The sequence below is a fragment of the Ascidiella aspersa genome, chromosome 3 (genome assembly GCF_963924565.1).
Source record: "Ascidiella aspersa chromosome 3, kaAscAspe10.2, whole genome shotgun sequence".
Lineage (NCBI taxonomy): Eukaryota > Metazoa > Chordata > Ascidiacea > Phlebobranchia > Ascidiidae > Ascidiella > Ascidiella aspersa.
The window spans coordinates 23,271,388-23,290,529 of record NC_139449.1 but is presented as its reverse complement, the minus strand read 5'-3'; the positions used below and the strand labels follow the sequence as shown (position 1 = coordinate 23,290,529).

Genomic DNA, 19,142 nt, shown 5'->3' with positions numbered 1-19,142 from the left:
ACCAGCAGCAACTGACTCGTTCAGCACTCAGAAACGTAGAAATTTGAACTTATCGCCTGCAGCAAGTTTCAGTGGTCATGTTGCTCAAAGTGACGTTTAATTGTGCACGCTTGGGCTATACAATGTGTGAGGAATAACTTACCCGTAGGCACGGAAGAAATTGAATGAAATCATCGAAAAGCCGCAAAAAAAGTTTCGTTTAGTATAAATTTGTAGTAACAAGAAGGAAACTCCGGTTTTACAGAGCCTTTATTTCAAATTGTGCTTATGGAACAGTAAATAACACACTATACACTACAGTCACACAAACAAACAATTAGTGTTGAATAAACAAATTATCTATACGAATGTTGTTGTAGCGAGTTTCTCAAAGTTGACCATAGAGAGGATACGCGTATAAAGGCGCGTATTTTTGCGCGTGTTGTTCCCATAGGCGTTGGTAAAAGAAATTAAGAGAAACGATAAAGTTTTCGAAAAACATGCGCAAAACTATTTTGGAAAACGACTGCTGATAAAGGGTGTTAAATGTCAGTTGCAATTTTGCAATGTGGCTACAGGTTAAAATACCTTTCTATGCATAGCCATAGTAGGTGAAACAAAATAGCAAAATCTAAATCCCGAGAAACATACTTGAATATAAATTATTTAATTAAAATAGAAAACCCGACGCGGCTAGTTACAACACAAAATATCATCAATTGCAAAATGAAAGGCACAACACGCACACCAACATAGGTGGATAACTCAAAAATGTCAAATGAAATGCAATTAAAAGGATTCGACAAGACCGTATCTAAATAGAAAGAACAAAATTTAAAAACAGTGCATTATTCTAAATACATCAAAATATACTTTGCAGTGAAAACACGAAAAAAAAACTCAAAAAGGTCTCTGCGGGCCGTTATCAATTTTACTCGAAAATAATTTTGCTAAAATGTTAGTTTATAGATATTTAACTGTTAATAAGATTTTGCAATTAAAAATGGGTCTAACCACATTTAACAAAGCGCCAAAAATGCGTTTTTTTGATTTAAATTTTGAGTGGCGACATTAATGGTCACTATGCAAATGTGTCATAAAAGTAATTTAGGGTGTAACACAATAAACGCATTTCTTAATCTAGTTTATAGCGTAATATGACAGGGACTGCTGAATTTTCGATGTTATGTTCATTCTCAAAAGGCACAATTGACGTGAAGCGAAAAAAATAGATTTAGATACAACGAGTTCCCTGGTTGATTGTCCAATCCAGAGCAGGCAAAACAAAAATATTTCTTCAAAACATATTAGATGCATAAACAACTTCGCATTTACCCAGTTGAAATATCTAGAAACTATGAGTAATGGCCTCGAACCCAGTCTCTAAAGTAGGTGGCGGGCCGAATGATTTAAATTAGTGCGCCGAATCCGGCCACAAGCATCAGATTGCCAACCCCTGCCTCAAGGGCACATCAAACAAAACAAATCGCGCTGCATTAATTAAAACAGAAAAACATCTGGGTAAATACCAGGTAAAATAATGCTTTCTTGATGCGCCAACATCTGCTTGTGGCAAACTTCTCCAATTTTTGGTCCTAATAGTGGGTCGAAATACATTGCATCTTAGTCAAATGAAGACAACAGTTAGCACCCCATTTGAAGATGTATCAAGCAAATCACAGTTAACTATTAAAAAAAATATATGGAATATGACTGAAAAGGTAACAAACATTTTTTACATAACTGCGATAAACAAAAATCAATCGTTCTCGCGTCGCAATAAAATAGGCGGAGTGTAAAATGCTAATGTGGTATGACGTTAAACCTTATTTTAAATAAACTAAAAAACATGTCGTCTTTTTTCAACCTTATTTTTGTCGATTATATCCAAACAGTTAACTTGTGATTTTTAACAAATCCTGTGCAAATGATAAATTAGCGCTGGACAAGCGGGTATCAGGCCATTGGATAAAGCGGAAGCCCATAGTACAAAGCATAACACAATATTTGTACTATTGACGAATATGCATAAGGAAACTGCCAGCACTCACTAAAGCGAGTGCAATTTTTAAAAGGGTAAAACAAGAGGCGCTATTCAGTTTTAGGCGCTCATTGGTCGTCGAGCCGCCAATGTGCTTGGTGATTTACAGCCAATGTGCTTTGTGATTTCCAGCCACAGTTTCGACGAACTTGGCGTGACTGGCGTAGAGTTGCATTTTGCCATCCAAGTCCATCCAGCGAACCGCCCCAGCGTCGTCACCAGCCTCCAGTGGAAGTTTACCAGCGCTGTCGCCTGGCGAAAAAAAAACGCGTACTGGTTAAGACTGGTTTCAGATGCAATTCGACGAAAAGACAACCGATTTTAGACGCTAGCAGGCAGCTATTTGAGTGTGTGGCCAAGGTCTAATGACATAGCTTGAAGGCCAACTCTACGATTACTGCGTTTTGTATAGGACAGGTGAGAAAAATACTGTCGAATGCGCAACGTACAGTTGCGTTAAAAGGAAATAAATTCTATCATATAGGCTTGTTTTGCAGCAAGATAGGCCGTAACAGATAGTTTTTATGTCATAATATTATATGTAAACGCATTCGCGCGTAACTGACAACAATACTTCCTTCGCGTTTTGTAATTTAAATATTTGCTTGATAGAACGCTGAAAAACTGGAGAAAGAAGTTAATCATGTTTTGTACGCTAACTTCTAAGCACATGCATTAGGTAACCGCCTCAGTTGTGACGAGCTTTTAAAGAACTTTATATACAGAGATCTTTTACGACGACTACTATATGAAACAGAGAAGCTTGCATTTTCGCAATTTTTCACGTGGTATATTTACTTTAAGTGCTCTGGTAATTTAGCCTTATTATTACTTTGGTTTAATGCTAAACATTACAAACTAGAAGGGGTTTTGAAGTTGTTGTAAACTTTGCCTGGGCTATAATGCCGTGCCACTGTATTTTACCAGGAGGGTATTGTGTAGTTCAAGAGGGCCTTTTTAGAAGGGCTTATCCAATAGTAAACAGTGACACACACCTTAAAATTTGTACTGCCATATCCTTAACTTGAGTCAGTTTTCAGTCTGTCAATCAAATAACTGAAATTTCTATTTATTTGAGAAAAATATGTTTTAATCTGCACATTGAACTGTAAAAAACACATCACAAAATACCTCAACACGAATGAAGAAACATTCATTAGATTTTAGATAAAATCGTACTCAAAATATAAGTTAGTATGCGTTGGCGTTATCAGCTTACCGTTACGCTTCACCTGTTATGTAAAGTATGTAGCAATTTGGGATACTGATGGTCACATGAGAATTTATTCAAACCTGTATCGTCGTGGAAGTTAACTGCAACAGTTTCCATCCATGCGTTGTCAGTGTTGCGAGGATCGTCAACATATCCCTTGTAGACCTAGGCAAGAAAGCAGTATTAGGTCAATTCGAATTATTCTAGAACTATGGGTGTAATGAGGCCAATCCTTTCAGACCTACTTTACAGGGAACATAATTTGCATCGACGAGAAGCGTCAAATAATACTGGGAAAAAATGTTTTATGAATTAAAGTCAAGATGAGGATAACAACACAAAAAGCGATGTGAACCCTTTGACGTACAACGCAGTTACTTAGTTAGTGATATAAGTTTTTGTAAAGTATTTTAGATTAATGTAGATTGTACATCCGACAACTTTGCGTCATACGTAGGGGATTTCGCCACTACTTGTTTCCCGATTTGTGGGAGAAGAATTGTTAACAAAACTAAACAAAGAACGTAACAAAACCAACACAAACGGCAATAATGAGGCAATAGACACACCATGCAACTTATTATGCAATAAACATATGGTGCAATAGACACATGGAGTAATGATAACACCGTTGCTGTGTCACATAGGATATATTCCATTACGCATTTTTTCTCTGACAACTTGCACAACCGCAATAATAAAAAAAACGGCCCACAGCTGCGCTACAAATCGTGTACAATTAGCATCTACCTCAACACCGTGCTTAAACAGGTTGTTGATTCTTTCGGAAATTTGTGCTTTTTCTTGGTCACTTGCTTCTAAGGAGTTTAAAGCCTCCTCACTGAACTCACGCTTAAGGGTAACAGAAACCGTCTCGTTTCCATCAACCATTCCCTGTTCGTCAAACAATTTAAGCTTTACACGCTTAGCTAAATCACTATATAAGTATATACATTTATGTAAAGGAAATCGACATAGCGTTCATTATCACATATATTTTTTTAGAACACAATATACGACCAGGCTCATATTAGAATTACTTTCTTATGAGCCTCTGTTAATTACTACAAAATATAATATATAATTTATCAATATTTTTTTAGTGTTACACTTACTCCTGGAAGAGCCCATTCAAGTGTGTCCCTTCTTTGAATTGCGACAACCTGGAGAATTGGCTTTTTACTGTTAGGATGAATGACAACAGAACCATTTAGTGTACGTTTCCATCTGAAATATTTTTTTAAACCATTAAGATAATTGTTTATTACAAAATTTTTACAAAACTACACTGTAAAAAAATAAAAAAACACTAAACAGATTAAACTATACTGAAAAATCTGATGAAAATTTACCATAGCTTAAGTTATGTGTGAAACTACTGTATGTTTTTTTTTATTAATTTATTTAAAAATACAACCATACAATATCTTGAGGTTTCAAGTGAACCATGCAACCTTTCCATGTTCCAATTGATTAAAAACAATAAACACTTTGCAAATTCCAATAACAGACAACCAATGCCCAAAGGCTTGTAGTTAATCGTTAATACACCAACACTAAATGTTAATAAACAAACTTATTATTCAAACCTGGTGACAATTGGATCTGCAGCATGATTTGGACCCCATTTACCAAGGAGTCCTCGTCCACAAATTCCAGTTCTTCCAATTGGATTTCGAGGCAGAGATTGGATGATCTGTTTACATTACACCTTATATTTGCATGTCAATAAAAATGCAAATATCTATGGTTGTTCCTGTTCATGTGACTTAAACTTTAATCACTTCATGCAATTTAAATTTTAATTGAATTAGACAACAAATATATTGAAACATATATCCATAAATGAATATAAATGGTACATTGCAATTTTGTGCATCAAAAACATATTTTGTACAGCATTAATTAAAATCTGTATTTTATCAGGGCCAATCATGTTACTACTGTTTTGCCCTGTCACCACATTTTAAATCAAACTTACCTCATAGATTCCTGAGAAACTTTGTCTATTTACTGGACCATCAAGTTTGTTAAACTTCACCTTGTTCACATTGTCAGGATTTCTGCAATGTAGATTCAGCTACTTTATTGATTTAATATTTTTTATTCTTTTTTTTCATTTTGTGCGAAATTAAAAAACTATGCCCAAACATTTTTGGACAACACCAGTTGAATTGTTAAGCTCACAGACTTTCCAAACAGTTGAAAAAACATATATACTTAATATATTTAATTCTTCTTCAAATAGTATTTATTAAACTCACAATTATACCAGTGCAATTTTACAAAAAAATGTCTGGTTATTGTTTTATTCCACTATATTTTCTCAGTTTTTTTGGGTACACATACACTCATTAGTGATTATTATACATTGATTTTGATTAGGGTTTGGGTTAGCATTTGGGTTTGGGTGGTGGTATTTCTTTTTTATTTTCTAAGTTTTGCATTGTTTAAAAGATTTATTCCTTAATTCATTTAAATAAGTTTGTTAGCCGGGTAAATATTATCAGGAAGCTCCTATCGGTTTTTTGCCTGTCTCGCTCTAAGACACATACATTTATTAGCAATTGTATATAGATGTAAAGTACTTTTATGTCAAGGTAAATTAGCCTCTTTCATAATAAAGTACTGCTAAACTTCAGATGTTTACAATTAGAACATATATTTTGAAATCAAAAGACTCACCTTATATCTGGGTCTGCCCAAACCGGTCCTTTCTGTACTGATGGCGCAGTATATTCAACTGGACTGTACTCTGGAAATTCAGTGTCCCATGGCACCTTTTCATTGGAAACAACAAACCTTTGTGCCTTGGATCCTGGGTATTCGAATGACAGAGCTAAACACAAAATAATGCATTTCCTACAGGGGTAAGAATATAGGAGATAACTTACTGTTTATACTTCTTAAACAAATAAATGGGTTATTGTTAATTTGTTAGTAGTAGCTATAGCCCTGACCCATTCTGCATTCTGTGGCAGATTTTTATCACCTGAAGTAGTAAATTTTAAAATTTGGAGCTGCATACAGAACATCTCAGTGCAAAGTGCCATGAAATGCAGACTGGTCTTTTTTGGAATGCAAAGCAAAAATAAGAGGCCCAACATACACATTTTAAACTTTAAAATAATTTGCTGTTTTATTAATTTCAATAATAAAGTCCTTTTTGGCACATTTCAATGCTAGTCTAGAATTCTACCACAACGCACATTATTTGGGCTAGGGTGCGGGTTAGAATTTTGGTTAGGGTGGGTTAAGTATTATTATTAAACAATAAATATAATAAGTACACCGAAAGCCATCGCAGATTTTCTAGTCTGCTCTGCTTGCATTATAGATCAACAGATTCGCCGAGTCTGCGATGGCTTTCGATGTACTAATTATACATAAGCCGTAGTCGTTGGTCAAAAAGCAGCTTCGAAGAGCTAGATCTCAGTTATTAACACACATATGTGTGAATGTTTCATTGAATAAATATAATAATACTTGACCACACCCAAACACTAACTCGCACCCTAACCCAAACAATGTGCGTTGATTTAATAATTGTGGTAAGATTCTAGACAAGCGCCCACATTTCATATGTCTACTTTGTTTTTAAAATTAAACTTAAGGCTTTTGTGTGACTAGCTAGCAAAGCTAGACGGTGGTAAGCAATTGACCAATCAATCATTTTTACTAAAATCAAACAGAAAATGGATTTAACATTTGATTCGTTAACGATAGAAAATTATAATGTTTAACGTTAATATGCTTAAGAAGTTTTAGCACTTACCTTTAACGTGAGATAAGGGTCTGGTTATATCTTTAGGCATTATGAACTTTGAAGGAACAAGAGCTCTTGCGATGAATGCAGAACAACCGAATAAAGTCAACATAACTGCCGTTCAAATATATCTTAACCTATAGCATTTTTTCTCTCAGATTCAACTCGGTCAATTATTATCCTTTACATACGAGCTATTCAAATTTTGTTTATTTACGCAAACGCAATTGTAGCCCCACCTAGGGGGTTCTATGAATGCTAAAAGAATTGCGTTTCACTTTTTTTAAATGAGGTTTGGATATAGGGTGTTCCTAAAGTCTCTTGCTTTTGTTTACAGGTTCGGGTCCAGTTTAGGTTCAGGTACTTTCAAATTATTCGGTTCAGTTCCGGTTCGGCTCCTTAAAATCTTATAAAAACCGGTTCAGGTTCGGTTACGGTTCGGACAAAATTGCCAAAAACCGGTTCATAAAGTTTCGGTTCGGTTCCGGTTCGACTCTCTGATTTAATGCAGGATACTGAACCGGGTTTTGTAAGATTTTTTAAATAAAAGCGGTTCGCTCCAGCATAACGTCACAACTTCTATTTTACAGAGTCAATTTACGCCATGTTCGAAATCTTATGAAAAATATATGAATATTAAATAAATAAAATGTTTATTTTTTAAATTTTAGATATTTCAGTAATGAGTGCTGGTTTTTTAAAACATCACGTAACTTAGATCAAATGACTTACAATTCAAAGATTATATCTACATTTATCGACCCACATTTTGAGATTTAACGCAACTTATATTGTATCCGAACCGGAACTTTATGAACCGGTTGTGAAATAACGATGGTCGAACCGGAGCTGAACCGGAACTTTTAAATTGCTCGAAACCGAAACCGGAACTGAACTGAATTCCGAAAAAATCTTTGAAACCGAAACGAACCTGAACCGGAAAAGTCAAACGGTTCGACTCCCTGCATTAAATACACTTCTAAACATTTAATCAACATTTAATTAAAAATATCATTACTTTATTTAATACACTTCGATATGGGCACCATTAGTTGCACGAAGCACATTTAAACGGTTTATTTCGAATTTTTGTCTGGAACAATAAATTTTAGTGTCAATAAAAACTTTATGAAATACTGAATAACATAAAATTAACCTCATTGCGATATCTCATCATTTCATTTTTTAATAATTTTTTTAAATTGTAAAAAGACTTTATGGACACCCTGTATTTTATGTCAGATTAACCAACGACATGTTTATCAGTCTTTGGATTAACTGAAGGATGACAAATGCGTATCGAAAACGCTTTAAGATAATGTTAATTTCCCTTTTAGCTTTAACATTCATTTTTAAGCTACATTACAGATCTGTGCATAATGGAACTTATGTTATTGCCCGTGTAATTTCTGTTAAATTAGAATGCCACATTTCGAGCAATAGCCTATGCGAATCTCTTTTACATGCCTGATACGCCGCCTTTTAAATTGAAAGTTTTGCGAATTTAAACATGCTAAAGGTAATTTTTCGCTCTATTTGAGCGATTATACTGATTTCATCTGCATATTTGCGCACGATTTCGTTCGAAAAGAACATAATCTTTAGAATTCATTCTTTTATGACATTATGTTATGACGCTTTTATGACATTATGTTATGTTTAAGGTAGCCTACGGTACCCGGAACGGTCGGAATAGCCGTAAACGATTCGGAACGGCCTTCCGGTAAAATAGTTATTTCCGGACAACCGTAGGCTACACGGTAAAAGTTAATTTTCGCTTTAACGAGAAAAAAAATATCAGGTTTGTAAATGTGCTTTTCGCACTATTAGTTGCTAATATTTTATGAATAGTTTCTGTTTTCCTGTAAAATTATTTTTAGGCAATTTAACCTAGCAGGCATTCAAGACTAGTATTAGCAAAGTTCCAGATACGAAAATAAACAATGTTTTGTAGGTAATTATTTAAAAAAAGTCCGAATGCGACATGACTCGGAAGAATTAACGCGATTTATTGTTCTGCTATAATTGGCTCGTGGGAAAATCTGTCTATGTAATCGTATGGCAAATCAGTTAATCATTTGTTCATAAAACTAGATGATATTTTGTACGTCCACTTTCAACGCTTCAAAGGTCCGCCCTGAAATAAACGATTGTTCGCTTCGCGCAAATGCTTTGTCGTCCTTTCTTGTAATGTATTTAGGCTCAACAGGCGCGGATCTAGGATTTCAGTTTGGGGAGGGCCATGAAATTTTTTCAGACATGACGTCACAATTTTTTCAGATATGACGTCACAAAAGTATACCATTGCGTGACGTCATAATTCAGGTAAAAATAACATCGGCTGGCCGAATAAACTAACTCCTGCAAAATAACGCGAAAAACAGACCTTTTGAAAGCACGAAAAAGTAATAAGGTTAGCCTCTACAGTGGGCCGGTTTCCTAGTTTGACCCGGTATGAAGAATATCGCTGAAAGACGCTACCATGTCTATTGTCTATACACATCTTGCTTTTTCCCGAAAAGACGAGAGCAACCGCACATGCTTCCGAAAAAGCGCCGAGGTCACGTCGCAATAAAACCATAGCGTTGTCTGCTGCGGTCAGCTGTGGTTCTTTCATGACACTTCTCTCAATTTTTAAGTTAGCGTATAGTTGGTTTTTGCCAAATAAGGTTGCTGAAATGAGCAAAACTCTATGCAGAGTTAATCCTAACATTGGATAGGTTATTCAAATCCTTACACAAAGGTTGCCGACCTTATAGTCGTGGGCTAAAACTAAACTCAGAAAGGTCTCTGCGGTCGCACAACATATGTTGAGATTTTGTGTTATTACAACTTTATAACAATTGTGAATCAGGTGGGCCTCGGATTTTTTGCACTTTCTAAACGTGTTTATAATTACTTTTAAGGAGGCAGTAAAGTCTTGGCGCAAATTCGCAAAAAAAAAGCGTATACTTTGTTTAAAATTCGAGTCCACACGTCGCCATTCCCCTACTACTATTAATAAAGTGTAATAAAACTACTTTAGAAAACGCGATAAATTTTATAGTTAATCTATTTTAGTGTTTGTAAACCCTTTGGGGCAGACCTGGCGAGCGAAGCGAGCGCGATTTTTTTGGTAGACCGGTATTTCTTTTAAATTTCTTGTTTTTGTTACATTTAAAAAAAATGGTTAAAATATATTTGTCGATTATGTTTGAAAAACGTTTTTCGTTTGTCCACGACGCACTTGGCAGCTTTCCACGGCGCAACACTAAAGAAGCGCTGATCTAGTTCAAAAAGAGCATCAAAACGTAAACACACTGGATGTATAAAGATCATTAGCGCGAAGCGCGAAAATGTTTTGCATTTACACACTTAAAATAGTCAAAAAATATTTAAAATGGACTCGTGCCTAATTTGTCAAAGAGGCGGCGGCCGGATGGAGTATATTGGCAGGCTGGTTCTGATACAGATTTGCATTAACAACAAAAAAGCTTTTAATTGTACTTCGATATAAGTTAGTTATTATATAGTCGAGGTCAGCGTACGGTCACTTAAGCCGTCTCTGCAAATTTGAAAAACGCCGCTTTGCGCGAGTGCGCAAAGCGAATTTTACCATTTTTTTGAAATATTCATTATATGGCGCCATAAGCTCGTACACCAATACAAAGCTTAAAAATATGTCTTATTTTGGCGAAAATAGGCCATAGGGAACCGCGAAAATAAGCTGCCTATTAAGTAAAAAAATGTACATATTTTTTAGTTTGGGGGGGGGGGGGGGGCATGGCCATATCGCCCCCCCCCCCCTAGATCCGCCCCTGAGGCTCAAAGATAACAGTTACATACTTGCCCACGGGATCGACGGAGAATAAAAGGTTTCTTGTCTGTTTTATGACGTAACTTTGTTGCGTCATCTCATTGTGTGCGCTTAATATTCTACTTTATCATGCGTTCATAAAAAAAATTATTTCACCTTAAACCCTGGGCTAAATCCGTTTAAAGAGGTGAACAAAAAGCTTTTTTTTGATTGTTTTTTAGCAGGCCTACTCAACTGGCAGACACGGTAGGCACCCTTTGAGGTGGTAAATATGACCAAAAATGTATTATTTAATAAAAATAGATAACTGGACTTAAGTCCTATGGTCAAACGATTTGACTTAAACATAGGGCATTTAGGCAAGGTTAAGTATCAGATCGTTTTTTGATTTTTTTGATAATTTGTGTATTTACTTTATTTTCTATGCGTAAAAGTGGTAAATCGCTTTTTATATATTGTGTTTGGTGCAATTGCACTGCGATATAATGCTCGAAGAATGTGTTCCTCTCATGTTTACTTTTAGGGACTTGGATTAGGTCCCATGACATTGCTAAAGCAATAATTTGAACTTTGGACTTGGACTTTAAACTTTATAAGCAGGTAAAATTTAACCAATGACATTTTAAATTGAAATAGCATGGTAGGCCTAGTGTTCGTCGATTTGTAATAAAAGCTGCCGAAAACTTACAATTGAAATCAACTGGATAATATACCATGATATCAGTGATATCAGACAACTCAGTAACACATTTTCACTGTCTACTCCAAATGTAATGCTTACAGGAGGGCCGCACATCAAATAAACACTAATTCATATTTTCAGCTTTTACTAGAAAAAACTAATGAGCTACTAGGCTGCAACTACGGCGTTTTGTCAGTGCTGTCTACTTCGGGTCCAGAAATAACTTTCCTACAATTCGAAGACGCCTTTCTCGTACTGATCGACTCAATGCAATTTAATTAACAGCCTTAAAACTTTATGAATAAAGATTGTTTTGTAATAGATGCTTCCCATTCGAGTTCAACTGCATTGGTGTAGCGTGTAGTCTATGGGTTACATCGCATTTCAAACAGGAAGCTGATAGAGCAAAAGTCCAAACATGGTGCACACTCATAGCCTTATTTAGGGAAAATTAGCTGGAAGAAGGTGAAGGGCAGCACGTTGCCCACCCCTGGTCTACTCTAATGAATTGTTTATTGCTCATCTGATATCACTGGAGTCCAAGTCGCTGTAGGGTGTTCAGCACAACATCATCTTGAACATGTTAAAGAAACTAATGATGTCATATTGAGTTTGCCAGCGCTTTGTGTAAGCACATGGAGAGAGCTCTGCAGCGACTTTGATCCATTCATGGACATAAAAAGTATTTTAAGGTTTGGTATGGGTGACCGCCAAGCACTGTTGAGGGACTTCAACTATTTCAATTAAGTAACCTAATTAGCCTAAAAAATTGCTAATTCTCTTCTCAGGTTATAAACGTGGGCGATATATTTTGAAAAACCGTTTCACAAATTTAAAAGACAAGATTGCTAGGAATAGCCATACCTAAGTTTTCTGAAATTGTCTGGTTTTGGGGTACATACTATCAAACCTTTGCTATTTTCTTTCAAATAATTTTAAATTAGGCACTCGAACTAAAATGACGATAAATATTTAGGCCAGTGGTGTTAAACTGGAAAGATCGATGTGGACTTGTAAGGGGCAGCGCACGAAAATGCATTGTGTATCACTAATAAGAAATTGGTTTGCAAACTTTGTCACCCAAATTGGAATGTATTTACTACAAACAAACCACTAAAGAGTTCAGATTGAAAGTAAAAAGATGAAAAAAAAATTGATCGATAAATTAATATGAATTATGTTCATTGAATATTTGAATCGTAGCTGCAAGATCCAACTATTTCACTTTTACGATCTATAGTGTGTTTACCAGCCATTAAGGTAGCATCTGTAAAGCGTTGACATCCAGTATTAAACTGTTTTACTTTGCGATACTTAATTCTCAGTTAATTTTTTTTTTGCACATTTAGTTAAAAAATTTTTATTCATTTGCTATTTATTTATAAGTCGTACCAATTAGATTGTAAGGTCAAAAGCGGAAGTAGATCCTGATGAGATGCAAAAAACCTTTAGATGAAATGTTAATTTTTGAAATAAGCGAAGTGAGCGAAATTTAGAAACTTTTCGGCGCACATTTTTGATTTAAATAAAAATGGTTTACTTTTGAACTGATAACACACATAATAATAAAGAAGTTGTTTACTTTCTTGCCGTGCTGGTTAATATAATTAACAACCAAACATTTAGTTTGTCAAAAATAATTTGTTTCAATAGGTGGCTGATTTCAGGCGTAATATAGGCTTATAATTGTAATAAGTTTTGCCTGTTATAACAAAATGCAAATCACTGTATTCTGCGGTATTTTCAACCCTTTGGTAATTTTTTCGGATTTGTTGATAAAACTTGTGTCGAAAAGTGTGTTGTGCTGTTTCGGTAATTCGATTGCTGGGATCGGCACATCACATTTATTGAGTACTTTTAAAACGCTGGCGACTTTCTTGATGTAACTCGACAGCACTAGCTCCCATCTGGTTTGTTTGTAATTTGTTGATCGTTTCCGTCGGAAGATAATGTCGGGCGTTACTACTGCAATAAATATTTTTCCTTTTAGCTAGAAACTGCATATGCATATGTACGAATATATAGTGTTTCATTAGATCCGTAAAAAAATATGGCTTACCGATAGGTTCCGAAAACATGGCGGTTTGACGAAGCAAAGCCAGTTCTTGATGACGCAATTTGTTGAAGGTCGAAAAAGAAACTTTCACGAATCTTTTTGTTGCGAACAACAAATAGCAGGAAAATGAGAAAACCTTAAGTAATTTTGATTTTTTTAGTTTAACATTTATGCTTTAAAATTGCATTATGATTACAGGTCATTCTTAAAACACAATCTTCGCAAAGAAACTAACTATGCCCAATGCGAACTTTAAAGTATATATGGTAAAAATGTTACATGCCATAACTTGAATGTCAATTACATTAACGGCATATTTTTTTCAAACCTTGAATTGAGTTAAGGATTGTAAAAATGTACGCAAACACCAAACTTGCTTCATCGGTACTGAATACAAGAAACCCGAAAATCCAAGTTAAACCGAACAACACCAGCATACACATTGATATCAAGAAGTTATTCTTTCCAACATTTGGCATTCCCTGTTATACAAAGCAAAGCTTATTAGAACTAGCATTGCCAACGTTCCTTATGTATTTTTGCTTTAATCTTCTCTTTTATCGTTGATATTTCCTATTTTCTGTTGTAACCTGAATTCCTTATACCTTTAGGGTCAACTGATAACCATTTTGTGGTTCTTCGTCGATCCTTTGCTAATGTGTTCGCATTGTAGCAACAAATAAACAGTTATCAGTTATAGTGGGTATAATGGCATATGAAATTTGTTTAATCGCGTACTTCGGGTCAAAGGAGTTAAGGACGTGATGGCGTGATGATTGACGACAATTAGGTAGTTTGAAACATTAATTAAACAACTTACGGCTTCTCCAACACGCTTCTTGTACAACAAGGTATGAAGGATCACGATGTAGGACACCAGGTTAACCGTGAGCATAACAGCGCATGGAATAATCACCAGGTAAAGTATATAACTTGGGTTTATCCAGCATCTGCAGAAATGCACACTCGCGGGTTTAGAATCGTTTATATTTGTCAGGAGGCTTGGCTAGCGATTTTTATTCGGTGCACCGCGGCGCACTATTGTGCTTTATATTAGAAGAATGGCAGGTGTGCCACAAGTGGCCCTTCTTTCTATTGCGCCATTATACTCACGTTTTATTATTATATATGCTGCGATCGAGCACCACAGTGACAACAACGATAATAAGTGGCGCTCCCCAAGCCCAAAGCATTGATGTGATGTACACTCTTTTGCAGGGCATCTCCAAGCGGTAATATATCGGCTGTAAACAACGATACATATTAATAACAACTCTATAGTTATTAGCGAAAGACATCATGAAATTCAATCATCTACTATGAGTTCAAATAAATGCAAGAGATCGTCTCACTAAACCAGTGGTTCTCAACCGGGGTGGTGCGCCACTCTCGGGCAGTGCTCTTCAACCTTTTTTGGTTTGGTGAATCCTTAAAGTTTTTTTGACGAACTCATGCACCCTGCTTACTTAAAAGGTAAACTGAGGTAAAAAGCGATATGAAAAATCATTATGCATATTAATTTCATCATGTCAATGATATGCACGCCGGTTTAAGAGCACTGGTTTAGGGTGACATTTTTAACACTCAAGGGTGTCGAGAGATAATTAAAATTATTTGGGATTCCAGTGTTTATAGGTAAGTTTCTTAATCCAGTTTTGTGTACGATAAAAGTGCTAAAAATCAAAAAGTTTTTTTTAACCGTGTTACACCGTTAATGTGCAGTTTCATTCTTGTTTATTGTAACATTGCAGTTAACCACTCAGTACAACTATGAGCAAGGGTGTCGCGAGCTATTTATAATTTCTGTAGGGTGTCGCAAGCCAAAAAAGGTTTCGAAACACTGCACTAAACTGTTAGAAAAGGTACGCGGAACAAGTTGCTGCTTGCCTGCGTAATAGCTATGTTTATGTACACAGCCTCGGCGCTCATCCAGGCTAAGGAGCTTAGCAAGCCGTAATGGATGAGTGCAGCGAACGCTTGACAAGTGGTAGTGGAACCCTGGACGATAGTTAAGTGACTGAGTAGGAGGCAACTGTTGAGGAGAAGCAAAGAGAAGGAGAGAGAGGCCAGGAGCACAAACGTACGAGCCTGCGTTCTAGATTTTCCAAGTCGTCTGTCAAAGCAATTGTTACAGAAAGCTCCTCATTAAGTCAACGAGGCAAAACGGGTTTTCTACTATTAATTACTATGGGTTATAAACAATTTAACTTGTTTCTTTGGCTCTCATCGTTTATGTTTGTCTATAATATTGTTTGTAGCATTATATTGATGTATGTTTTTGCGTGTTGATTTATCAGGCTGGTGCCGTTGATTCGGTTAAAGTGGTTCGTTCGGTATTGAGCCGGTTAGTTAGGTACACAGTACCGGGATTAATGTACACAATTTCTGAGGGTATTGATTTAGCAATTTTGGAAACAGTTCGCAACCAACGCAGTTGATTTCAAAGATAAAAGGTCGGTGGCTGTTATGAAATCATTTTAGTTTTGATTAGGGATATCAAATAACTGGCGTTTTATTTTGATAACGATATCCAATATTTTAGACAAAAAGTATTGCAATAAGATCTGATACCAAATGGCGTCATCACTATGCCCAATAAAGTAAAATAGATGAAATTGAAGCGTTCAAATGTAGCCTTTTGTTGTTAACCTACTATTATTTTTTTTCAAGGCAGAGATCGCTGCAGGGAATTGCAAATCATGCCTGAAATCCCTATATTAATTTGGTATCGGACCGGCACCGATACTAACACTTCGCATCGGGTATCGGCTCCGATCCGGTATTATCGGACATTCCAATGGTTGGTAATAATTACAGTTCAACCGAAAATAGGATAGGGATATTTTACGTTGTTTGTTTTCTATTTACGTAATGTAAAGTAATAAAACTTATGTTGTGAAAGGTAAATTTGTCAAATTTATGTCACAGCTCCCCCTTGTCATAACAAAATATCTTTAACCAATGTTAGGCCTATGAGGTATGACGCTAAATTCTAAATAATTTGACTAAAACAAAGAAATATTTTTTAGCTAACTTTTGTTCTGCTCTTACCCATGCAGCACGAAAACAATGCAGGCAATTGTTAACATACAGGCAATAACTGAAATAGAACTTCCAACGATCGTCAATGTATCTAACACCCAGTCATCGAAGTCTTGGCGAGCCTGCGTTTAAAATACTATACGACATATTTTCTTCGTAAATGAAATTGCAAATGCGTAAAATCGTCCAAGTCAAGGTTCATCATTAACAAGTTTTTCAATATGTCTGTCATCTCAGCACACCTTTTTAGCACCTCATAATACACTTAGGGCTCATAAGACTTACATTTTAAAGTTATTTAATGCGTTTGAAACCTTATTGCTTGAGATACTTACAAATAAGGTTGCGAAGTTTGTCAGATGGGAGCAACGGCACTGCGAAAGCGACTGACTGATCTCGACAGCTTGACACCCGCGTGTAGACCAGAAGTGTCCGCGTTCCTCCCAAAACGCACAAAGAGTGTTTTTGTCAGTTACCGCTTCACTGTTAGAGGGTTGCAAGTTCTGAAAAACGGCATTGGCGAAATATGAAAATATTGAGGATAAAAATAAATCGTAAATAAAATCCAATAGCTTACCCTAAATGTGATATTGACCGGTGATGAAAGGTTATCAGCTGACATGTTTGTCAAAGAGGCCGATATCACCACTTGAGAGTTCACACGGTAAGTGGCAGGAAGTCGTTCTCCTGAATCTTTATTTAAATTCGCATCTTCCGTTGTTTGAAGAAAAATAGTGCCATCGAGAAAGCCAAAAAATCCCACCCTTCCTTCTAAAAACAAATTTAGTAGATGATTATCCAGCATATTCAATGTTTTCATTTGCTGGATTGCCAAGTGACAATTGAACCAAAAATTAGGCTATACCTTAATTACTGCCATTTCGATATAAAAAGCCTACAAGGAAAGTCGTTATTACCAAATAATTCCCGTGTTAAACAAACAACTTAAAATAAACAGTATAGTTATTTACTTTCCGTGACTTCTCTTGGGAGTAGTATGCTGGCAACGGAAGAGTCCGATTCTGTGAGGTTCCTTAAGATGTTAAACTGGTCCGAGCGAAACCCAAAATTTCGGTCAGGGTCTCCGACTACCTCGAATCCAGCAGATGTATCTGAGCATAACACATGTCAACCCCAACCAGCCAACTTAAAGTAGCTTTGCCGCATTGATATTTCCCACCTGTTGCTTGGCTGATAAGAATGGCCACAGCTACATGACTTGTGACAGACTGAAACGTCGGTTTGCCTTCTAAATCCGTTTTTGACGTTACGTTGTCTAACGTACTAAGCAGGCTGCAAAATTTTTAGCATGCACTGGCGTTTTATAGCTCATGTATGCGAACATAATTGAATGAATACTTTCTATATCAAAAATCTAAATACCATCAACTTATGTATAACATAAATACACACATGTTAAAAAATTTGGCTAATATAATTTGATACAGCCTATTTGAATATATGTTTTTTAACCTGACAATGCTTTTTTTTAAAGATAACAGGTTTATCATTATACCGAAGGCAATTGATCGTCACTTTGATTACATTATTATTGGCATATTGAATTAGCTGTAGGCCTATTATTGCTGTCGAAGTCCACATGAAAGCTTTTCCTGCAGATACAAGTAGAAGCAATTTCTTCACTATTTTTCTTTGATCAGTCGCAAATTGGGAGTGATAGGCATTCAGTTAAATATAGGCTTCATTTTACACTAAAGTTGGTGACTGATACAAATCCTTACCTCTCAGTGACATTGCTGTCTGTTAAATCGGCCTGTAGGAGATTGCTGACGGTGGTCACCACGAGATTAGAGGTCTGCAGTAAACAACGTTTTAAATCAAAGCACAAAACGTGCGCCGTGCGGTTTCAGTCGTTGCGTCTGAAACAATTGAAATTAAGGGGATAGTCTATAATCTATATGTTATAGTTGCCCAGCTTTAAGCCAGTGCTTCCCAACCAGTGGGTCGCGACCAATTGGTGGGTCGCGAAGCTATTTCAGGTGGGTGGCGAAGCATTTCCAAATGTTACAGTTTTCTATTAGATCGGGAAATTATTGCATTATCATTACGTAAAATTTATGCAACAATATCACAAATACGTAACAATTAAATGTGTTTTGTCGCATTAACTATTGCAGTACGTACGTCAGTACTAAAGATACAGGTTTTATGTAACTTTATTTGTTTGGTTATACCTCCTTGTGGGCATCACAGTAAAACTTGCATTAAATGTGGGTCGCGACAGAAAAGGGTTGGGAAGCACTGCTTTAAGCCATACAAAGTTTTCGAATGCAGCTATACCATAATTGCTCAATGTCAGCTTGCAAACTTTTTTTAGAATAGTCAAAGTCGAATTTGTCAATTAGGAAACAAAGCGCTCTTTTAAAGAATGCAGTACATAATATATTGAGCCAAAGTACTAATGCCAGGACAAGCATTGCACTGCAACGTGATTTTAAATGAGGACCGTTGTAGTGAGGTTTTCGGTGTTGGTAATTTCCGCTAAAATTTCGACTGTCTGCGAAATTTCTTCCGTTTGTAGCTCATCGGGTTCAGAGGTTAAGAGT

General features: G+C 36.1%; 2 protein-coding genes across 2 annotated transcripts; both read right to left on the bottom strand.

The window, feature by feature from the left end:
- Positions 1-61: 61 nt before the first annotated feature.
- LOC146160949 (ADP-ribose pyrophosphatase-like) lies at positions 62-7,265 on the bottom strand. Its single transcript, XM_083383558.1, has 8 exons — positions 7,009-7,265; positions 5,919-6,072; positions 5,215-5,296; positions 4,823-4,929; positions 4,349-4,460; positions 3,984-4,127; positions 3,314-3,398; positions 62-2,272 (listed from the first exon to the last, which is right to left on the bottom strand). Exons 1-8 carry the CDS (start codon positions 7,109-7,111, stop codon positions 2,124-2,126), a joined length of 936 nt encoding a protein of 311 aa, XP_083239684.1. The 5' UTR covers positions 7,112-7,265; the 3' UTR covers positions 62-2,123.
- Positions 7,266-13,532: 6,267 nt separating this feature from the next.
- Positions 13,533-18,330, bottom strand: LOC146160948 (adhesion G protein-coupled receptor E5-like). The gene is made up of 10 exons (XM_083385056.1): positions 18,318-18,330; positions 17,547-17,687; positions 17,153-17,346; positions 16,911-17,078; positions 16,585-16,697; positions 15,421-15,646; positions 14,647-14,777; positions 14,354-14,483; positions 13,862-14,015; positions 13,533-13,669 (listed from the first exon to the last, which is right to left on the bottom strand). Exons 1-10 carry the CDS (start codon positions 18,328-18,330, stop codon positions 13,533-13,535), a joined length of 1,407 nt encoding a protein of 468 aa, XP_083241182.1.
- Between the last annotated feature and the right edge of the window lie 812 nt (positions 18,331-19,142).